A 24,597-nucleotide genomic window follows, 5' to 3' on the forward strand; every position below is an offset into this window, starting at 1 on the left:
ATGTACCTGGAGGAAGCTTACGTTCTTTAGTCGTTTTATATTTTATACAGGTGTTTTACACTTAATATATGCCATTGTGTCAACTTCTTTACAAAAGAATAAAGGATTCATAATTCCCTCACCCAAATGTATTTCCTGGCAGTGTGTAGAGTTGCTGTCCAATAAAAAAAACCTGTATGATCAAATTTATGATTTTTGGAATTCCTGAAGGGGTCAATAAAAATACTCTTACTTCTTAGGCCCAGTGAACCATTTACAAACCCAGTGGATAATCTAAAAATGTAATTAACACAATGCTAAAATCATTGTTTTGGAGAGGCATGGTTTTTAAAACCTTCATAGTAAAATGTATATAATAGAACTGAACAGTCGACTGAATAAAAATGTTCAAATTTAAAATAATGAATGGATTTCCAAACGTCATCATTTGGAGACAGGACCACAGCGCTGGTAGAATCCTGGCTACGGCCGTGTAAGAGAGAATCCTTAAATGCTCATCTTGCCTAACTTTGGCAGAAACCTCCAGACAAAGGAATGTTCTTTGAAATACACATACATTTTATTGGTGACAGTCTGACAGTGAATACCTGGCATTGATCAAAATACACCCATTATTGTGTGAAATTGCAAAAGAACAAGACATATAAGTAACTCAATATAAAAAAAACTCCTTTACATCCTCAATAAAGAACTTTAAGTGTACAGTGTGTTGCGTTTCCAAGAGGCTGAGATGATCCTAGCTACATTATAAGCTCAGTCATTCTAGCAGTAAGACTTTTTGAGTATACTGTATATTTTAGATAGTGTTAAGCAGACACTTGTACATGATGCAAGCTGGCTAGACTGCTACCTGAAAACACATCCATTGAACCTCTTCCCTTCAGACTGAGCCGACATCTGACACCTCCGCTGAAATGTCAAATGCCTGACACGTCGTGAATGGAAGGCTAATGTCAGCTAAGCATGTCTTCCTATGAGCTTTATTAAGTATAAAGCTGCTACTTATTACCAGTATCATGTGCACCACATAATACTCAAGGTTGCACACATTACACCAAAGAAACAATATAAACACGGTGTTATTAAATCCTTCCACTTTCCGTCAGTCCTTTGTGAGTACAGAGATGTGTAGAAGGAATAAGGTTATTAGGTTAGTTATCAGTAAAGTATGTGAAGGGCCGCTCTGCCATGGCAGCTGTGAGCGTTAACATCAACTACATCAGCTCAGAAAGCAGCAGGGGGGGGGTGCACCGCCCAGCCAGGCGAGGCCGGGGAGCACACAGCTTCTTCCAGAAAACACTACCATCCTCATCCTCATCAGCGGGTAGCCTTGACTTTGTGTATTAGTAATCAACGTCAGCTTGTTACTTGTTGCTGCTGTTAAGTCATTCCTATGCGACACATGCAAAACATGCAGTGCAGACGGTGCCGGAGACAGTCTCTTGTGTGACTTTGTACTTCGACACTGAAAAGCGAGACCAGCCTTGATTCACCGTTCAAATAAAGAATCTAAGAAAATGGCTTCAGAAACTGGCTATTTGATTGTATTATTTAGATATCAAGATCCTGGAAGCACTATAGCACAACAGTACTAATGTACCCGTGGGGGTGCTGGTCCATACCAATGACCCGGAGATTACTTTGCTTTCTCTTGAGTCAAACAAGCAAAGCTTTGTACAGGAGCTGTGTTATTCTTCCAGTATTTACCACAATGATATGTTGCTTCTTTACGGGATGGGGGGTGTGTCTAGCTCCACACCGATCAGCTGCTTAGAGACCTAAGTCTTATGAACAACATCTGCCTCCTTGAATTGTGTTATGGAGACACTCATGGTCAGGTATACGCATTAAACTGAAAATGTCCGACTGTAACTGCCCCAGCAGGAAGGACGTGCAGCATTCCGTGTCAAATAAAGCAAACTTAGCATGCTAACGCGCCGTAGCATGTGCAAGGCCACTATCACACAAGCATTTAGAATCGCACAAAAATCTGTTTGTTTCAGTGGAATCAGTGCAATCAGTGGAATCACTCTCGGAGGCAAAGTAGGTTTGGGGAGTTTGGCTTCAACTCTGATGGTCTTAGTAAGATTCAAACTAATTGCTTTTTGTATCATCCAAAGCAATTTCTTTTTGACCTTTTCTAAACAAACAACTGGACAACCAGCACTTTACGCAGCAATTAGTAGCACTGCAACTACTTTGGTCACATCATGAAGAAAAACTGTACCCTAAAAGCACTAATTATTGCACTGCTTTGAGCCTACAAAGGCCAACTAGAGCGTTCTTGGATGACTGGGGGGGGGGGGGGGGGGGGCTGTGACATACTGTACTACCTTTAAAGCATGCTATGACCCAACTGCTTTGACAATGTTGACCAAAATGGATGAAGCTTTCCTATTAGCTGTCACACATTCCTATTTTATTAAGCCTACTGTCGAAGGCGTTTCTGTCATGGAGGAAACTACACTGTAAAAAGTGCTTAGTTGTGTCAACCTGACATAACGCGTGAACTAATTGCAGGAATTATTTGTCACAACTCTTTCTGGATTGTGCTGCCATAATAGTTGAGGCACAAAATAATTTAACCAATTCCCAAGTTTTTATAACAACTAATATCAACTGGCAATGTTTCAAGTCTCTTAAACCATTATATAACATGTACTGCTGACAAAAAAATGAAATACTTTTTTTTTACAGTGCAGCCACACCCACATGTACCCCCTGCATGGTGAGGTCACGACATTAGCAAGTTCATTTTTTCAGCCGGTGTTCTTCCTTCTGGCCGCCAGCAGAGGTTGAATAAAAGAAGAGATAACGCACAACAATGCCCTTTAATTTAACCTGTGAAATATTTCACAAGAATGTTAGAATATTAAACATTTAGATGTGGCAAAAGCCTCGGATGGATTTACAATCCGTGTTATGCTCGGTGATTCCATCTGAGGTCACACATGTATAAAGCTGAGCATATGGAGGGTGATAATGTATTTATGAATTCTCTGATGGGGTGAAAGAATCTTGACATCACATTTTGGTCGTACTAGGCACACTTTAACTTAATCCGTTCATATTTACCTGGAAATGCGGCTTTTTATTTGTATGATTATTGCTAACTATGCCTCAGTCTCGGTTTAACTGAAACAACAATTTCAAAATGAAATGGCTCATGTTGTCTTAATATTTCTTCACTAAATATGTAATGCATAATAAATCATTACTACTCTACACTACTGCAGGGGGGGTGGAAATGGGACTAGACACATTTAGATACTGCTACCATTTCAAATTTGAAATGCTTTTTTAAGGACGGAGGCATTCAAGTTTCCGTTGTGATTGCAAAAAAAAAATAATAGAAGAGTAACAGGCGACACATCGATCTCTCACTCTGACTGAGAGGAGCAGTCCAACCTGCCTCGGCCTCTCCTGCTATGGCTGGTGAGAAACAAACATGGTGAGAGATGTCCATGTGAAAGAACACACCACACACACACACACACACACACACACACATACACACGGTTCTAAAGCTGCAGAAACCACGCTAAAAATCTGTACAATATTTAAATACTGTATTTACAGAAATAAAGATACTTCATTGTTTGTCTCAACGGGTCTGCACCTTTGTGCAGAATCACACCTGGATTCCAAACATCCAGGTGGGCAAGTGGCATTTTGTCCACATCTAATAGCATAAACAAATAAAGGCAACAATTACGGTAAGCGCATTTCATAGCTGTACTTGCTTTTCCGCACTTTTCACATTCTTGGATTCAGATTTAACTGTGGGTAATCGTAAAGGAACATCCTGGTGGTTTTGTATGAATGAGCCTATTGATTAAAAATCAGATATACTTGTCATTATTGTCGGTTATTCTCCAAAGTATGCCAACAGCTTTAAGACTGTCGCCCAGGTAGGGTTATCGTTATTGTACATGCTTCAGAGTATTGAAAAATGTACTTTTGTTAACACGTATGGATTCTTTATATGATAAGAGCGGATGGCCATCTGTACTGTTTTGTATATTTATACTGGGAGACTGGACAGCTGTTTAACTGCAGGACAAGCATCATTTAAAATTGCAGAAATGCAACATAATCAAAACAGCCATACAGAGCTAGTCAGGCTACTAACACCTTGTTAAAAGTTATGATTCTGTAAGTACGTGCTAGGATGTAATTTCCACTGGGGACAGGGGGGACATGTCCAACTTCTCCCCCACACTTCAAAATCCCCCACTTTCAAATTAGTTCTTATACATGGTTTTGTACTTTTCATGTTGGCATAATTTATAATTATGGTCAACTTAATTATTTCCTGGATGTTGTATCACCATAGTCCTTATAAATATATGTAGAAATGCAGGAAATGGGATTCAAATCGAAAACATTTTTCTGGCGGAGGACCCCCGGACCCTTGAGCATGTGTCAAGTACAAACTCTCTACATGAATGCTAATGTTGCTCCACGTCTCCATGGTAACCATATCAACTTTTGTTTTTTTTACAGCTTGTTTCACTGCCACCAAGTTGCCAAAAATCAAAAAAGACATCGTCATCCATGGCCGATATCTTCTACACAGCCACAGAGCTTGTTAGGCTAGTAGTTCCTTGTCATCAACAAGCAAATCATTTAGAGGAAGCTAACTGGATGTACCTACTCAGTCTAATTAGACCCGTATATTTAGGCAAACTCTTGTAGACTTTGAGGGTTAGACCAACTAAAATGAAGCTGACATGTTCACTGCAGTGGATCACTAGAACTGCTGGTTTTCTGCAATGGAAAATAAAAGGGTATGCTTTGTAAAATGGCTGGCAGCAGTGTTAACACCAAGTGTAAAGGGCTGAATTGTACAAAACCACCGGCATGACCTTCACAACTGTAGTGTAGAGGAGCTGATGTCGTTTTTTGGAGCTCATGAAGAGTATTAAGTCCTTCCATCCATTATGATGTTTTGTAGTGCACAGATATACTGCACAATGGTCTGCTGTGATCTGACAAAGAAAGTAAAGCATGTAAAGATGCATATTGAATGTCTATCCACCATGTTAGTGTTGGAATATTATACAGTATGTCTTGTTTTTTTCTTCCTCCAGAATGGACAGGGAGAGAATCTGAAAAGCTATCCTGTCATACATTATGGCTGAGAGGTGAATACCAAGTAAATTAGCCTTTTTCCTTCCTGTCAGCAGCAGTTTCAACCTGACTCCACGGCTGCAGCCTCAGCCTCAACCTCAGGCTGAGCCTCAACCTCAGCCTCAACCCCATCCTCAACCTCAGGCTGAGCCTCAACCTCAGCCTCAGCGTGGGGTGTGTATGCTATGATTTGTTATGAGTGTGTCAACACTATAGAGCTCTGCAGCAAACAGACTACAGGGTTGGAGTGAGGCGACGGACCTTAAACACACTGACCTCGACCAGTCTTTTCTTAACGTGAATTCTACAGTTGAACAGTCAGCCCGGGTTTAAGGGGAACTTAACACTTTAATTCCAACCGTCTATCACCCACACTTAAACACAGTGACGGAGCCTTGAGATTTATCATCATTAACCATTTTGTGTGTGTGTGTGTGTGTGTGTATGTGTGTTTGTGTGTTAGTGTGTGTGTGTGTGTGTGTGTTTCCAACTATTTTGGAACATTAGCTCCCTTGCTCTCTTCTCAGTGGCTTAGGAAGTCAATGCTAGCTTTAACAGTGCGTCCGGTGGACACATCCACTGCCATGGCCCGGATCTCTGTGTCACCAAACTGCATGAGCGTCTGGATCTCGCGGCGCGGCGCTGCGCTTTCCGTTCCGCTTACATCCAAGCGAAGTGTCCCACACTTCCTGACGCCCGGCTCGCTGATGAAGCCCGCCTTCTCCTTCTCGGAGCAGTAGACGTGGATGACGATGACCTGCTGAGAGGGCTTGGCCGGCGTGTAGCTCCGCTTCACCATCTCACCCAGGGCCACCGACTGGTCGGCAGCGATGAAGGTATCAAAGACGTCGGTGCACCAGCGCGTGCCATCCTTCACCAGCAGCTTCTCCGGCGGGTGCTTGCCATCCACGAAGCGGTTGAGGACGCCCACCCCGTATGTGAGGGGCGCGCGGCGGACTTTAATGATGCTGGGGTCCAGGCCGAACAGCACAGCACCCTTTAGGATAGTGAGGCCAACGTCGTGGGGTATGATGATGCGGCTGCGGCCCTGGAGCATGTCCTGGACAGCGTGCTGCAGCAGGGGGGACTCAGCAAAACCTCCCACCAGGAACAAGAACTTAATGTCACTCACCTCTGGCTTCTCAAAGAGTTCCGCTGTAGGACACAAACAGAATCTCAACTAATGGTTACAGAAAGCACAGCATATACTAGGAGTGGCTATCCGTGATGTATTTAGGTTAATGTTAATGGATGTGGCCTGATGGATGATGATGAACAGTTACTTGTAACCCCAGAACCAGGTTGCACCAGCTATGTGTAAGTATGAACGTAGACTTAGGTTAGGTAACCTTCTAAGTAACAGTTACTCATGTATAACAGTCTGCCATTGTAGGCAATCAATGTGTTTGTTATAACGTTAAAATTTCATTTGCCCAACAATAACAGGGTAATGTTAGCATTATATTAGCCCACGTTGTAGTTGACGTTTTCACCCTGTGTGTTTAGGTTTCTGTTTTAGCTCCAGAGTGAGACATCTCACTTTTATCCTATCTTTGTTGGGAGCTGGACATGCTCAGTAGCTCAGTAAGATCCATCAGCTAGATAACTCTTTCTCCAGCTTTGGTCAGTCCAAGGCAGGATTAGATGGTGTGTGTGTGTGTGTGTGTGTGTGTGTGTGTGTGTGTGCATGTGTGCGTGTGTGTGTGTGTGTGTGTGTGTGTTGAAATGTAGCTTACTGAGATGTTGGATGATGTGGTCTATGGTGGACTTGAAGAGAGAATTCATAGCATCTGGACTCATCCTCAGCATCCCCTGAGACGACCATTTAACAAAGTCCACACTAGGAGAGGACATGAGAGGAAATGGATGAATGTACAGGGCTCAGAGGCCGTATTACAATATTAATGACAACAGTTTCACGTATCAATATATGACAATGTGACAAGGGTTTGCCAAATCATACATCAAATTAAAATCAGTAACAGTTGCATCCGTGGAAAGCCAGACTGACGCGGACCCTCATTGTATTATGAATGGAGCCGCGTACATGTCTGTGCGACCGGTACTAGTCCACAGCTGTCCGTGTGCAGAAAGTACGTCTGAGCATTTGGGAATCTATGCAGCCCGGACAGATGAATCAGCAAATATTTACAAGAGGTGTCCTTTAAAATGAAGCATGATTGTGCAACTGTAGCGTTTTAAATGCATTCATATATGTTTTTGGTGGAGAGATTGAAAGAAAAGTAGATTTTCAGATCAGCTACTGTGTTCCCCAGCTTAAAAACCAGAAGCCGGAACTAGTGACAGCCTCCTGGTTTTTTCTGTCCCTCATTTGTGTCTCTTGAGGCCTACAGGCACATCTCCACGCCTGATACAGTCTGTATGTCCAATCATAAATCCTGAAAGAATCAATAGCATCCATCTGCGGTGATTCTGTGTGTGTGATTCATGTACAGGATGTGCACATGGGAGTGTGATGTTGTTAATGATGGCCCCTCCCAGGTTTTTTTCAGCACAATGAGACAGACCGAGCACTTCCAGTTAGTTGTCTGAGGAGCCTTGGGCGCGCTGAGAGCTCCAGTTTCAGCCATATAAATTTCTTTTAATGTCCTTCCCTGTGGAATTATGAAAATCCACACAGACATGAGACAGGACCATTAAAATCTAGACTGCACGCGGGTCCCAGAAGTCAGTCGTTATAGTACTCTAATGGCTGGAAGTGAAAAGTTACATCATCATTTCTATCTTCTCTGTCTACCACCAAGTGCTAATGCTGTGCTCTTTCTTTTAAATAATAAGTGAATTTTTCCCACATCTGAACTGACCTGGCTACACCCTACTTAAAGTGATTAGCGTTTACACACTTTTCCATGTTATTGTCTTTTCAAGCTGCCTGTCAACCTTGCTTTCTGCAGTGACCCATAAACGAAACGTCCCCCACCATGTGTCATCAGACTACCTCTGGTAGTGCCTTGGTCAGTAGTATGAGTGAACACACTGATGGAAAACCATTCCTTTAAAGCAGTTGCATGTTTCTAGAAAAAGTGCTGTTCACGTTTCCATGTATTAATTTTGTCATTGAATACAATGTTAGTAAGCTACTGTAATGTGGAGAAAAGATGACTAAACTGTTATCCAAGCTCATATTTCACCAATTGTGTTCAATTATATACAAACCTTATTTTGTTAAAAAATACAATTTGTCTTTTGTATACAGACGAAGATATGTAAAGTATATAAAGATGTACACATCCAGATAATTCTTTTATTTTTGGAAAGGACTCAGTCCGTATGCGTGAGCTTGAGGACGCCACACACATCCAGCTTCTTGATGACTAAATCCAACTGGTGGAGATGTAGTGGACATTGTTCTATGTCTCATTCATGGTCTCAATGCGCAGTACGGCAGCCAAATGCATCAATTAAGATGCAGAGGAGAACGTCACTGTAATCAGTGCTGCTCCTGTCGAATAAAGGGGGGTTGAAATAAATAATAATCATCTTTACAGTAATGGATAATCTACTTTCCATCTTATCTACTACCTATCTATTCCTGTTCAGGGTATTACTAGTCTCTCATAGCAAGACCTCTATTACAGAGCTGTGATGGGGGATCTGGCTAGTCAACACAGCATTCCTAGATGGGAGAAAATCCTGCTCTGGTTCTTTGGCATTTGTTTTAACCAATCCTAATCGTCTTGGGCGGAGCTAAACTCCTGACAGAGCCATGGTGCCGCTGCTAAATAGTCTCAGGAAGGAAGTTGTTTTGGTGGAACGTGTGTACGTTCAGAAGTATTTTTAGTCGTCAATAGAAAACTCAGATTAGACAGATAGTCTAGCTAGCTGTCTGGATTTACCCTGCAGAGACCTGAGGACCAGGTAACCATAGTCCTCAGATTGGACAGATAGTCTAGCTAGCTGTCTGGATTTACCCTGCAGAGATCTGAGGACCAGGTAACCATAGTCCTCAGATTGGACAGATAGTCTAGCTAGCTGTCTGGGTTTACCCTGCAGAGATCTGAGGACCAGGTAACCCTAGTCCTCAGATTGGACAGACAGTCTAGCTAGCTGTCTGGATTTACCCTGCAGAGATCTGAAGACCAGGTAACCATAGTCCTCAGATTGGACAGATAGTCTAGCTAGCTGTCTGGATTTACCCTGCAGAGACCTGAGGACCAGGTAACCATAGTCCTCAGATTGGACAGATAGTCTAGCTAGCTGTCTGGATTTACCCTGCAGAGATCTGAGGACCAGGTAACCATAGTCCTCAGATTGGACAGATAGTCTAGCTAGCTGTCTGGGTTTACCCTGCAGAGATCTGAGGACCAGGTAACCATAGTCCTCAGATTGGACAGACAGTCTAGCTAGCTGTCTGGATTTACCCTGCAGAGATCTGAAGACCAGGTAACCATAGTCCTCAGATTGGACAGATAGTCTAGCTAGCTGTCTGGATTTACCCTGCAGAGACCTGAGGACCAGGTAACCATAGTCCTCAGATTGGACAGATAGTCTAGCTAGCTGTCTGGATTTACCCTGCAGAGATCTGAGGACCAGGTAACCATAGTCCTCAGATTGGACAGATAGTCTAGCTAGCTGTCTGGGTTTACCCTGCAGAGATCTGAGGACCAGGTAACCATAGTCCTCAGATTGGACAGACAGTCTAGCTAGCTGTCTGGATTTACCCTGCAGAGATCTGAAGACCAGGTAACCATAGTCCTCAGATTGGACAGATAGTCTAGCTAGCTGTCTGGATTTACCCTGCAGAGACCTGAGGACCAGGTAACCATAGTCCTCAGATTGGACAGATAGTCTAGCTAGCTGTCTGGATTTACTCAGTAGTCTGGAAGTACTCACTTGCTTTTGCGCAGGGCGTGTTCCACGCTGTGGCCCCTGAACTTCTTGTAGTAGTCGATGAAGGAGAAGGGCAGGTTAATGTTGAGGGGGTTGCTCCTGTCAGGGGCTGCTGCCCTCTTTCGCGACTCAAACGCAATCATCAGGTCCACCCAGGCAGCCGGCCTCTTGATCTTAAATTGGTCAATGAAATCCTGGCCAAAGATCCTACAGAGCAGCTTCTCAAATTCATAGTCAATCCCGATCGAGCCATAGGGACCACCTGGGAAAAGAGGGGGTTGTGAATCAAGTAAAACAGGATGAAACCTCAGCTGAATGAAGCAGAGAGACATGATGTTAAGCCCTCTTTACCTGAGGCCTTGTAGAGCTCTTTTAGATGTCCCTCTGGAAGACGGATCTGATGGACAGTCAGGTCCACTGTTCCCCCGCCACAGTCCACCACCACATATCGGTCACCTGCACAGAGAACACACACACATGGAACATGGTGTGCAGTAAGTTGAGGTGCATGGCACCTAAAATACTTGTTATCTAAATATTCGTTAGGACAGAAATATTTGTCAGGACAGAATTAGGCAAAACTGTATTACTGAATATTATGCTCCATATAAATGGAATAACCTGCAGATTGTAATGAAATTGAACAGCCTGATTCCATTTAATCACTTTAAATTTGTTCTTTATGAGTCCATGTATCCTTAAATTACATGTGCATTTTGAGTTGTTTAACATTCTGAAATTGATTGATGTGTGTACTGTGTATTGCAACTGTATATTATATATTTTTTACTATGTTCAGTAATTTTTTATATGTATTGCAATTTTATATGGCATGTAATCAGAGCATCATGTAATGAGAGCTTGCTCCTGAATAAATAAAGGTGATAACAGCTTCCTCATTGCTCAGACATGCTTCTCTACCACAACTCTGCTGATTTTAAGAACATTCTGAAGGGAGGTGGAGCTTTCTGATCCAGGCCACAGAGTACCGCTGACCTACATTTCTCGAGCTGCGTTATCAGCAGTGCAGCGATGAGGGGATGAAAGAAGAAGAAGTGGTAAAGAGAGGGACTCAGGATTGGCTTTGCCACAGTTTGACACATCAGTTTGGAAATCAGAAGATTTACAAAGTGAAACACAATTAAGGTCATATTTCAGGCACTGCTTTATTACTACATGTCACAGAACTTAATGTAGGTGTGCACGTCAAGGTGGGTAGCTCTAGTAATGTCATTCGCTGCACTGCTACGACTATTATTTGTAATCCCAGCTCTATTATATTTATTGTTACAATAAGTGCCATGGCACATCGTGCCAACTGCTGTAATCATTATAAGTCATATTTCTCTATATTTGTCTTCCAGTATCAGTGTCTCTGTGTCCCAGCCGGCAGCGGCAGATGGTCACCCACCAAGAGCCCGGTTCTGTCTGAGCCCACCAAGAGCCCGGTTCTGTCTGAGCCCACCAAGAACCCAGTTCTGTCTGAGCCCACCTAGAGCCCGGTTCTGTCTGAGCCCACCAAGAGCCCGGTTCTGTCTGAGCCCACCAAGAACCCAGTTCTGTCTGAGCCCACCTAGAGCCCGGTTCTGTCTGAGCCCACCAAGAGCCCGGTTCTGTCTGAGCCCACCAAGAGCCCGGTTCTGTCTGAGCCCACCAAGAGCCCGGTTCTGTCTGAGCTTCCTGTCTGGTTAAAGGAAGTTTTTCCTCACCACTGTCACACCAAATGCTTTCTCTTCTGGGGAATTGTTGGGTCCTTGTAAATTATAGATTGCGGTCTAGACCTACTCTATGTCTAAAGTGTCTTGACAAACTTCTGTTTGTTATGATTTGATTTGATACTATAAATAAAATAAAAATTGAATGGAATTCAAAAGGTACTAGTTACATTTGTTTTTTACTCAATAATATCTACTGAATCCAACTGAAATAATGTTCAAGTGATTTTTACATTTTTAGTTCATATGTTTCTATAACTGAAAGGGAGAAAATATGTATTTGGGCATGCATGACTCTGACTGACATGTCGACAGCCACAGACACCCAGTCTAGTGTTTCAGCTGTTCACTTATGGGACGTTATCTGACCACTCCATGTACATCAGGACTGGGACGATACTGCGTGCTCTTGTCCTGATTTGGTTCTTTCCCCATACATGGCTGCTGATTGAATTTGTATTGTGATTGGATAATATTAGGATTTTCTGTTTCTTTTTTAATAAAAACAAAAGTTGAATAATAAACTTCTAGAGACAATATATCATGAGACTAAAAAGTCTAAAAAGTGAATGTTTTCTAAGAAGAATGCACTCACATGTCAGTCTGACATTTGTTCTCTTCGTAAAGAAGAACTTAATATGGATTTTCGGCTTTTTCTGATTTGGCTCTGTTTTGCTAAAAAAAAAATTGATATAGTGTTGTCACCGTCGGCGGGACCATAGAAACAGAAAATATAGAGGTGAAAATGATCGATTCTGAGGGAAATAATTAATTTTCAAAATCAATAAAAGAAATTACAATACAATAGTACATGTCCTGTTACTGAACACTGATCATATTTAGATAGATAGATAGATAGATAGATAGATAGATAGATAGATAGATAGATAGATAGATAGATAGATAGATAGATAGAGAATGTGTTGGTTCAGACAGTTTGTGGAATACTTTTACTTAGACAGGTGTTTCTTCACCTGTCTAACCTATGACACCGCCCTGTTCCACAATGTCACCCTACCTGACAGAACCAATGACAAGTACCATTAAAATAAAATCCAAGTTGTAATAAACCCTAGTTTTCCTTCCAGGACTTTAGAACTAAACTGAAGAAGTGGGAAGTAAAGTACAGACATACATGGCTGTAGATGAAGAGTACTGGAACAAAAAACAGCACTTTCTGGTTTTAAACCTGGAAACTTCTACTTTTCTAAGTTTCTTTCTGTGTTGTTGTTTGTGTAATTACTCAATGTTGTTGTAAATTATCTTTCAAGTTTAAATAAAGGTTGAATGAATGTAAGCTAAGCTAAATGGAACTACTTTTGGTACAACCAAATGTTATCATACAATGAAATACACAATAATATAATGAAAAAATATATTAAATGTACAGGTCTCCCGATTGTTACAGTTCCCCCAAAAACCAACATGCTTTATTTCTATTAAAATCTCTAGAGTTAGTACCTAATATGGCATATTGGCAGCATAGGAAACAGCAAGAGGAAGAGGGAAAAGAAAGCATAACAGATGAGTAAAAGAAGAGAGACTCTACCTTCTTCCAGCTCCGACCAAAGCTCCCCTATGACATTTTCCACCAAAAAGGTGCGGCTCTGCCGGTTGCGCCGAACATGCTCCTTTGCTGCTTGTTAACAGAGAGAGAATGTTCTTGTGAGTGGGATGAAGCCGTGAAGCTCTGCTGTGTGGCTCATGTATACAGTAGTGGTGTGTGTGTGTGAGGCAAGCAGCAAGCTGTGGTGCACATGGATCCACGCTGTGAGCAAGTCAGATTCAGAGTTTCATCTTTTATTCTCTCTAGGATGCATTCAGCTGCATTTAAATGAGAAATAGATCATTTGCCTGTTCAGCACATATATGTGTGCAGCATAGACCAGCATAGAGACAGAGGTGTCAAACTCAGGTTCACTAAGGGCCAGACTGGAGAATGAGAATCACATCAAGGGCCAGACATTTTAGTTTATTGACATGCTTTTTTCTTTTTTTAATTCTCTCATGTCTTATTAAGTTATCTCACTTACAGTTTGGGCCACGTGAAGCCCCCCAAAAAGTCGGTAATAAAGATCCTTAGTCATCATAGGAAAAAAAACTACAAAAAACTTTGAAAGAAGCACCAAAAATGGTGGAAAAGCAACAGAGTTGTCTAAAAAAAGGGGCAAAAACATTTGGAGAACACCCGGCCTAAAGTGTTGGAAAAGCGTCAAAGGCGTAGGCAAAGGCAGCGTGAAAAGAGTTGGAACAAAAAATGACACAAACATTGGAAATATTGACAAAAACAAAAGGGGCCGGGTTTGCTTGAGTTTGACACCCGTGCTCTAGGACTGTCACACCAATCTTGTTTCTCACAGTGTTAACATGCAGTGAAGGGGACATGTGACTCCATCAAGACACCCCCCCCCCCCCCCCCTTCATTAAATAAAAGGAAACAAATATTCTGTATAGTTGTTCCAAAGTTGAACTTATCCAACATCAGTCTCCCAGGTTCATAATTCTACTTTCATGCTTGAAAAATACTTCCATCATAAAATTACATAAAGGAGTTTAACAAGCAGGAATGTTTCTGCAACAGTGGTTTTGATTAATGAACATCTTCTAAAACAAAAACCTAGACATTTCTCCAAGCATTGCTTGTGTTTTAAGGTGTATCTGTCTACAGGCGCCTGCAGCTGCAGCCCCGTGAGCCCTGGGCCCGGAGGTCAGCAGGAAGCCCTGACAGGAGGACATGTCAGCGGGACATTTCCTCCTACACACAGGAAACAATACAGACAATGAAGGACAAGTCTCATTAGCTTTGCAGAGGGCATGAGAGAGATTACATCAGCCTAACATTCCAACGACATCATTACCCCCCAGGACGGATTTACAATTAATCAGTTTTATTGTAATGTGTTCTGTGAGATCTGAATTTGGTAATGGTCTAATAATAAAGTATGTCATTACAATTATAAATAAATATGGATAGATTTGCAACTGTATACGTCTTGTAGGCTTCTTACACTGTTTAAAAAATATTTCTATTTTGTTTTATTATTTTATTGTTTTTCTATAATAAATGTTTATTCTGTGCAAACGGATTTTAGGTTGAGAGTTATTTATAATGTGATAGTTAGCTGAGTGTGATGGTTAGTTTGATCTCTTGTTTATGGGAAATGTGTGTGTGTATGTGTGTGTGTGTGTGTGTGTGCGTGTGTGCGTGTGTGTGTGTGTGTGTGTGTGTGTTTGATGGTGTGCACATGCATGTGTACGTATGTGGGCGTTGATAAGTGTATTGCATACTGATGTGATTTTACATATATTCTTGGAATGGAATGTCTGTGATGTAATGGGTAAGCATTGTCTGTCTAGTGGAAGAGCTATCTGACTCCTACGGCATCAGCTAATGGGAGTCCTTTTAACAACAAACAATGATACATCAACTATCAGCCAGGAAATGATTGTCTAATAGAGACATTAAATGAGAGATGTAACATTTGCAGTGAAACATGTTAGGTAGAGGATGTTTCAGTGGGAAGGCCTATAATGGGGAAGTCAAAGCAGTAGATGCAAAGTTGAATGTTCCTTTTGTTTTCCAGACAAGAGCTAAGGACTTGAGCTGAAAGAAATTTATAATATTCTGGTACATTATTAAAGGGTAACTAGGTTACTAAGCTTCTAAGTGACTGACAGGAACATCCGGGTCCAGGATTACTGTGAACGAGACTGCTAACAACCGTCAGTTAGCGTCCAATAAAAGTTCTCTTTTTTCCGCTGACTCTGATTATTATTAATTAATAAGTGTGTGACAACATTATGGGATGGATCCCTACAGAGATAGACCTTTTAGTTAAAGAGGAAGATCCTTTTACTTTAACATTAAACAGAAATCACCATCACCAAACCCACCAGACTCCATGTAAATAATCACTACTTTTAGTGTGTATAGAGCAGCATATCTCCACCAGACTCCATGTAAATAATCACTGCTTTTATCATCGTATGGCACACTTCATTCAAAGGTGAAACGCTGGCCAAGCGGCCATAGGAACTGACCTTTTGTTTTTATGACTCTGACCATCTAACCACCACTATGCGGAAAAGGGAAAAGACCATGTCCTGGAGTTGGCGCTGAAAGAGTTAGAGGAACTGTGGCCAGAGGAACTTTATAATCCCCAAATTGGTCCAGTCGGAACACGAGAAAAAAAGGATTCTAGGAACGTTATGTTGTAGGAACTGCAAAAATCCCTCCGGTTGGAAAGCGGCTCATGGTGACTGGACAAAAAGGGGGCATGTTTCTGGTACTAATATGAAGCCTTGCAGAGGATGGAATGGAAATAGAAGTCCTATGAACTTGGAGTCACAAACAGGCAGTCAACTGTGTGTTGTATTCCACCCGATGGCCTCCTGTTTTCTCTTGCTGTTTGGTAAAGAGATCTTTACCAAGCAAATTCAGCTTCATCTTGTTTGTCTTATTTTCCTGATCTGCAATCTGTGGTGTTTATTTATCATATGAAGATAAAAATCAATTGAAAATCTAGTGTTCACGTTTTTAGGGTTCCTGAAGGAGTAAAAGGATGTGTAGTTTTTAAACCTAAAACAGCTGAGATATACAACCTTTTCTTCAAAATTGATTGGTAAGACATGTTTCTCCACACAAGATCCATGTATCTTCCTCAACACCAGTACAGTACAGTGGTTAGTTGTGAAAGTCTTAATTCATCTATTGAGAATTGGAGTGCACACATGCCCATGAGAAACACCTTCATACACATTCATATCTGATGGAATAAAAAAGAAGGAATGAAAAAATGGAAATATTAGGCAATATTTTTGGATAACAAAAACAGACCTATTGGACCTGGGTATATCTTGTGTGCATGCAAGTGAATGGTATAATGTGGTTGTCTTCACAGAGAAGATAAGAAGTTGGACTAAAAGGAATCCTGCATTTCCTTATTTTGGGTTTTACATTTTGATGGTGGTGATGGACAAAAACTAAACAAAAGTGAAAAATGTATTATTTTAAAAAAAGAAAGGAGAGGGTACTTGCTGTTGCTGCTTCACATTGCCAAAAACGATGTGATATGAATGTACAGTGAAAGAATAATGACCAGAAAGGGACTAATGGATGGAAGCTAGCAATTTCCTTCATGTAATATGGTTTATTAATAACCATGTAATACGCTAGTACTTGTTAAGGTAATACATTTCCAGTTCCAGTGTGATGCGTTACCTATGATACTAATATTCACTTGTTGGTATACTTAATTATTGATTCATTAGGTTTCAATGTGGGTCAGTTTTCTGACCAGTCATCTTTTATCAAACAAAGCAGATGATGATGTATGATGTTATCATGTTTATTACACTACTATATTGGTACTGTATTTTAGGTCAGTTGGTAGGCTTTGCATTCGTAGGTTTCTCCAGCTTTCTAGTGATGACTGAAACTCAACAGGCTTTCAAACATCAATGGGGGACCTGGGAGGACATTTGGGCCTATAATAAAGTCAGAAATGGGAATAATTCATTAATGAAGCTCCCATTAAAGGGGTTAAGGACACGGATAAGCTTTTATATAGGATAGAATCTTGGAAAAGAAGCAAAAGCAAGTTGAAATGCGATGGTTGGATCAAAATAAAAAGTCATGAATTCCTTGTCTGAATTTAAAAAAGAAGCATGTTTACCATGACCGGGAGAAACTATGGAAGAAACAACATTCAACAGGAAAACAGTTTGTTATATGTCAGTACTAATGCTGCCCAAGACAGAAACTGAGGTGACAACTGACAAAGTGTATGAAAGCATCATGGTAGAGAACATTCAGCACCACATGATGTCAGTGTTGATGGGATGTACCTTGGGTCATTCCACCCCCCACGTTGTCAGTGGGGCTGCAGCCGTTCTGGGTGCTATGGGTGCCCAGGTCCACCATCTGGTGGAGGCGGAGCTTGCGGCAATAGATTGATGCCGCCTCTGGTTCTAAGGCGATGATCAGCTGATCTGGGTTCTCACGGGACACCAGACCAGACTGCACAAGGGAAGAATACAGACAGGAAAAACACGTTAACTTCCGAGAAAAACCTTTGCTGTTTGCAACTTCTTCTCCCGTATGAGTCATAATGTTGACATGTTTAAAATGGCTGCTGTAGCAGTCTATGTCTGAAGTTGTATAGGCTTGTTCTGGACTTCTTTGAGCCTGTTATTACTGCAACCACAACCACAAAAGTTGCTCCAGTCTGACGCAGTTTCCATTCTATTGACAGTGTGTTTTTCTTCCATCCCAGATTGCTGTGTGGACTAGCCAGACCTTCCTCAACAGTGCTGTGGAGGAAGGTCTGCAAATGTGAGACTAGTGGGGTATCAAAAGAACAAAGTGCAAGAGAAAGGGCTGTGGGTTGTGTCATGGCTGAAGGAGGACTAACAGATGAAGTGATGAGAGGAGGAGTGGTTGCAGTGGGCTGACGTTCACTCGCTTTCTCCATGAGCAGCCAATCCAACGCTCCACCCTGGCTGATGCTGAGTCACTGCACTCTGCTCACTCTCTCTCCACCTCTGTGTTTTACTCACATCGTCTCTCTATCAGCGCGTTCATTTATCACGGCCTCCAGCCCCAGCACAGAACAGCTAACAGCTCTCCTCTTTTTTCTCTGTTGTTACCATCGTCTACATGCCCCCTCCTTCCATCCTTCCATCTTTCCTTTTTTTAAAATCCTTTGTCCTGATCACATGCCTGGTGATCATGACAAAAGGATGATATCATTGCAGCAGGGACACAGGAACCTAAATCAGTCTGAAACCAGTGTCAATAACCAGAATGTGTTCATGTGGTTTGAGATTCAAAAAGCAAAATTAAAGTTATTACAATACGACTGTTACCTTTAAAAGTTTAAGATTTAGTACTTTTAAATCATTTCTAATTTAACATTTTGGAACGTGCACTTATTTTCTATAAATAGTTAGAGGATGAGAGGACTGACATCCATCTTATGTTATAATCAATATTTTTTCATTGTCCGTGGATCATAAACAAATGTATAATAACAGGGTTTCCCCCAGAAAAGTTGTGAACTAGTGACGCTGTCCCACTGTAACTGTAGTTTTAAATGAACATAAAAATAAATCCCAGGGACCACTAGGCTTACATTACACTGGGGGAAGCTGAATGTGAACAGTGATGATTCCAGAGAGAATTCTCTTCTGCAGTGTGGAAGGCAGTGGGCAGTACACTGCCTGTTTACATCTGCATCTTTTGCACTACTTACCTTTTTGCACTACTTACATTTCATTTGCACTGCTGACTGTTTATTTATTTACAGTACCAATTGTTTACATTTACATCCGCACTACCGTACTTTAACTGTAATATGCAATTACTTTCCACCGCACTTTAATTTGGATAGTTTCTGCCCAAACTTTACCTTATTTCATTAGTATATTATGCTGTTTGCACATATCTGTAAAAAATTTGCAATTATAGTAATATCCACCAAATTCCTAGCTGTAAATCTTGCTCACAATACCTGTTATCTATATTTTGTATTCATAGGACAAACCCATCTGTAAAACTCTGTTTATAATAGTATTCTTTTCTATATTTATTCATTACATATCCATGTCTTGCACTTACGGAACCATTGTATATCCTGCACTTACTGCTATTGCACTTCTGGTTAGACCCAAACTGCATTTCGTTGCCCTGTACCTGTACATGTGTAATGACAATAAAGTTGAATCTAATCTAATCTAATAAACAGCTGGTGGACATTGGGGAGCAGCTACATTGGTGGCCGGGGGCCAAAACAGAGCTGAAGGGAGAGTGGATTTTAGAAATTTGTCAGGTGTCCACTAAAACTCTAGCAAATGAATGCTACTGTTGCGTTGAGTCTATTGGATAGGTTGTTGTTTGCTAACACATCGGCCTACGAGGCCATAACATGTGAAACGTGTGTGATGTTCAGCTTTTTAATGATCAACATGTCATAACTTTACAGAAATGCTCAAATGTGTGGTTTTAGGACAAGTTACATGCTTTGTCTTGGTGAACAATAGCTTTCATAAAACACACACACACACACACACACACACACACACACACACACACACACACACCTCCATCAACAAGAGCGCAAGGATAAATGCAAAGTGACCAATCAGACAAGGGCAAAGTGCTCAGACTAAGCTGAATGGGTGGAGAAGCAGAAAGCGTCTGAGGCGATATCATTTCACAACTAACAGAACATAACCTCTACTCAGATTTTTAAACCACCTCTAAAGAATCCTTTGATAGCCTGCATTTCTATCTACTGATCTTGATATGATATTGCAGGGCTACTATCACAGAATTGGAAATCTCCCAACTGTATATGAGTCCTCTGATTCCTTAACACAAAAATAATAACCATATCTCACTACCTGCCTCCCTGCTAATTGATACAGTATTTAGAGCCATTTATTATTATTTAGCAACTTATACTGAAGACTGAACACATCATATTGGAGTGCCACAAGGTCCTGTCCTGGGTCCACTGGGTCATCTCACAGTATTAACATTCATTGAGGTGCAGATGGAAGATAACTACAGCTGCTGATTAGGCCTGCACGATTCGGGGACAAATATGAATCATGATTCTTTAGCTTAGAATTAATATCACGATTCTCTGACATGATTGTTTTCTCATGAAGTGTAATGTTTATTGCACACATGAACCATGACAAAACAAAACAAATTGGCAGTACCAAACAGATTTCTTTTGGCACCTAGAGCTCATTGGTCATCACCAAGCCTGTAAACACAGAGGCTCCAATGAAGAGAAGTGAGAGCATGGCAGCGCATGGGAGACCTTTAAAACCTAGTTCATACAGTCTCTGATTACAACTCACAGAAGAAAGTAGGAGCGTTTGTGATGCAGTTGGCTCGTCATTAAAATTAAAATTGAAGTTATTTAAAAATGAAATCATGAACAGGGTGAATCAAGATCGCGATTTTATAACGATTAATCGTGCAGGCCTAGTACTGACCCAAAATGTTCTCAAATCAACAAAACAGATCCTAGCAATTGGTCTAAAACAGTGAAGAGAGCCACCACCTCCAATTTATTACACTATCGCAGGACATTATGGCTCTGGCAATAAATCTGGCTGTTACCATGGACACTAAACTAACCTTCCTGCATCTAAGGATGGAGGAACTAACGTACATACCTAGAGATTGCCCTGGCTTCCAGTTAGATTTAGGATACATTTAAATGTTCTAATTACACTTTTAATATCACAGAAAGCTCCCATTCACATTGTTTCAAATGTGAAACATACTGTCTGACTGCCTGGAATGCAAATTGTATAGAGGTCGACAAAACCAGCCTCCAAAGAGTCATAAAAATGAGGACAAATCATTGGAATCACCCTGCCCTCTCTGGAGGACACCTTCAGGACCCGCGGTCTTCACTGAGCTAACAACATCCTGGCAGATGAGACCCCCCCGGTCATCACCTGTTCTGTCTGTTACCCTTAGAGGAGGTGCTACAGAGCACTCAAAGCTCGCCCCTCCAGATCCAGACCAAGAACCACTGCACTGAACAAAAATCAAACATTTCCCCACCTTGGTGTCATGAACTAGAAGTGCATCAATACAACCCATGCAATACTGTTTCAATGCTTTTATATTTTTTAACTATGAAGACTGTGAATGAGTGTATGTTAGAGTATTTTTTGTGTATTTGGTACTTTTAGTACTTGTATAATCAGGTACGGCACAAGGTTGTGCAATGACAATTAAGTTCATTAATACTAAATTCTTTTTTATTCTATTCTATTCTATATGCTGCGGTATTAGCAGAGGGTTTATTATAGTGTTTTTCTATCACTCTCAATAGTTGTTCCTTTCATTCTTTTCTCTGTGTCTCTCTATACAGTGAGAGGTTCTCACACAGACATAATTTAAGGTACCCATCATGTTTGACCCTGTCTTCAGCCATGGTTAATATTTCCTTTAAGATATGAAAGCAGTCATTAGCAAACCAGTGTGTTCAGACTAGAGATGCGAGCTGGAAACAAATAGTAGGTGTACAAAAGTGAATGAAGCTTCTTTGCCAACCTTATAGGCAGCTTCCCTCATGAACTGTTTTGCAGGCATTTTCCAGATGGCAGGAACAGTGATCACCCATCTCACATCATTGTTGTCAAATTCTCCGCCTGTCTGATCACTCAGCTCCTGCCGGAAGAACCGTGAATCACAACCAACAGGTTAGAAAAGTCGTGGCAGAGATAGTGTCACACTACGGGCCCAGACCATTCATAAACAAGAATTACCGGGTCAGGATTAATCCTTATGTGTTTCCTTTGCTACTCCCCCCCCCCCCTTTGTATGCATCACATGTTCCTGAGATAGTCATCATGCCACAATATGTCAGATTAGCTAGGTATCATTACTAGCATTTTGAAGAAAGTAAATGTAATAAACTGAACATTGGCTTCAGGGTTCATGCTGGGATTGAGCCAAAATCTACAGAATGTGGATATAAAATTATCAAAATAAAAAGGCATTGTGTATGTAATACAACAGAAGATCCATGCGTGCTGACAGAGGTATGTTACCTTCAGTGCTTGCTCCTTAAAGAAGGCTAATGCATATGCAAAGATATCCAGAGCTTTCACTCGCTTCCCATTGGCTGCGTGGAGGTCTGTGTCGATGGACAGATTCTGAGAGCAGGTAGAAGATGTTAAAGTTAGACTTGATTAAGGACATCAAATCAAAACACTACAGAATAAGAGTACGTAGACACATGTATCAGATCAAAAGGGGATATGAGGTCTGAATGACTATACAGCTATGATCTGTGTTCTGCTGCTGATACGTGGCATTGCACCAGAGCGTTATTCCTGATGGTTTTGGTGACCCAGTGATCTTTACTCTTCCTCCATCATTAAGTGTGTGTTTACTCTTTACACCTCTGACAGAAGTTCTCAGGTGACTCTGCCAGTGTTGCCAAGTCCGCTTATTGTAAGTGAATTTGGGCTTGTTTTTCTGTAAAGTCGCTTACAAATATTGGTAGTCGCGGGTTGCAGATTTTTTTGGGCTAGTTTCTAAAGTGTGGTGTCTGATTTGGGCTTGTTCCCAGCGCCATAATAAATTGTCAAGCAGTTGTTATTTAAGTGTAGGAGTGTGTCTTGCCTGTTCCCTCTGTTCCTCCCCTTTCCCCATACGCACAAGAGAGTTTTTTCCTGCTTCTAATTGGCTCCGACCCAGATGGCAACAAGTACTAGCCAATCAGAGGCAGAGCAGGGCAATCTGTTTTTTACTGGTTAGGAAAACGTCAGTGAGTGACGTTTAAATGAAAATACGCGCAAGTCAGACTGATGACTGGACTGTAGGGGAGTTTTTGGAGGAACGAATGCCCGGGATAAAGTAGGCGAAATACGGGAAGAAATATAACGAAGACTGGGAGAGAGAGAGGAGTAGAAGAATGGATTCAACCTGTCGTGGGGAACGACTCAAAAGCACTGTGCACTGTGTGAGAATGTAAGTGTGAAATACGTGCACAGCATGCGGACCTCGTACAACATGCTAGCACAGAAGAACATTTTAAAAAGTGCAGTCTATATTTGATATCCCGTCAGTTTTCTAATGTTATATAATGTTAAAAGGTGGTGTAACTCCCTCTTGTGCTCATTGTGCTGAAGCTCAGCGGGGAGAAAAATAAATTAACTGTATCATGTGTACAGTTTACCTGTCTGTCCACATGGATGGAAATTGACAATCCGTCCCTATGGATTATTAAACCGTGCACATAGCTTAGTTATTTTTCTAGGGGGGCTTTGTAGAAAAAGTTGCTTGTTTTGGCTTGTTTTCATAGGCCTGGTTGCTTGTTTGTCTCGCGAGATCTGGCAACACTGGACTCTGCCATTCTGGGACGTCTCAGTGGACAACAGAGGACCAATACAGAGGCCTGGTGGAGGACTGTTGGTTGGTGCGGACTACACCGCCTGCAGCTGAACTTAAGCAAGACCAAGGAGCTGATTGTGGACTAAGCTGTAACTTCTAGCAAAGTGCAAAACATCTTTTTTAACTTCTATAATCACATTCCTTTTGTACACCGTGTGTGCTTCTCCTGCTGCTTGGCATGCTTGCAAGAAGAGAAACCTGGAGAACCTATTTATATGTATTCACTGGGAGTGTGTGTTTGTATCCTTACTGCAGTGGTGTGGAGTTTCATTTTGAATTTTTCCAGATAGAGCCATTGTTTGGACTCGCTGGGGTCCAGGTCATGGTAGAAGTCCCGAGCCGCGTAGCCAAAACTGTGGAACTTCCTGTCTGGAGTCAGCAGGATGGTGGTTGGCGTCTTCTGATTGGACACACCAGGGTCCCCGCCTTCCCAACGCCTAGAAGGAAGTGGGTTATCAATACATCCATCGGTATTTCTGATTTTTTATTATCAAATATAAACCTTTGGAAGTTTTAACACCCTAAACATGGCATCTGAATCATCATTTTGCAGGTGAAACCCCCCATTTAACAACCCGACCTTTCAGACTTTCCATCAATTGCACATGCAGTTTTGCATCTCTTACGAGCTGTATGCACTGTAAACACTTTCATGAGGTTTTAATCATCAAGTCAGTCATTAAATTCCATCAGAAAAGCCAAATGAACTTTTCTTGTGGGCTAATTGAGCTGCCTCAGTATTTCTGGACAAATGGAGGACAGCTATTCTTAGTGTTATCTCTGTTCCTTGGGAGAGGTGTATTATGGGATTATGGAGGCCATCTCACTAAGAGCACCTGAGGTGAAGAGAAAGTAATTTGTGAGATCTGGGGGAACTGGATGGGACAGCTTTTATCTTTCAAGAAGCGTGGGGTTGGTGGGATCTCTCTAACATTTTATCTGAAAGAAATACAACCCTGTCATGAC

General features: G+C 41.4%; 1 protein-coding gene across 6 annotated transcripts in view; it reads right to left on the minus strand.

The window, feature by feature from the left end:
• Positions 1–537: 537 nt before the first annotated feature.
• hspa12a (heat shock protein 12A) overlaps positions 538–24,597 on the minus strand; it is a 44,223-nt gene continuing 20,163 nt past the window's right edge. The window contains exons 4-14 of one of the 6 annotated variants that reach the window (XR_004335980.1): positions 23,882–24,068; positions 22,284–22,388; positions 21,784–21,900; positions 17,547–17,718; positions 17,375–17,389; positions 13,249–13,338; positions 10,336–10,440; positions 9,988–10,246; positions 6,870–6,973; positions 5,291–6,288; positions 538–5,254 (exon numbers count right to left, since the gene is read on the minus strand). Coding sequence is in view for 5 of the 6 variants with exons in the window: in XM_032541984.1 (XP_032397875.1) it covers positions 5,657–6,288; positions 6,870–6,973; positions 9,988–10,246; positions 10,336–10,440; positions 13,249–13,338; positions 17,375–17,389; positions 17,547–17,718; positions 21,784–21,900; positions 22,284–22,388; positions 23,882–24,068 (1,786 nt within the window). In the remaining variant the exon portion in view is untranslated. Of the gene's footprint in view, positions 6,289–6,869; positions 6,974–9,987; positions 10,247–10,335; positions 10,441–13,248; positions 13,339–17,374; positions 17,390–17,546; positions 17,719–21,783; positions 21,901–22,283; positions 22,389–23,881; positions 24,069–24,597 lie in introns of all 6 variants that reach the window. The other 5 variants (XM_032541985.1, XM_032541984.1, XM_032541987.1 and 2 more) reach the window with 5 other exon arrangements.

Source organism: Etheostoma spectabile, chromosome 17 (assembly GCF_008692095.1).
Source record: "Etheostoma spectabile isolate EspeVRDwgs_2016 chromosome 17, UIUC_Espe_1.0, whole genome shotgun sequence".
Taxonomy (NCBI): Eukaryota; Metazoa; Chordata; class Actinopteri; order Perciformes; family Percidae; genus Etheostoma; species Etheostoma spectabile.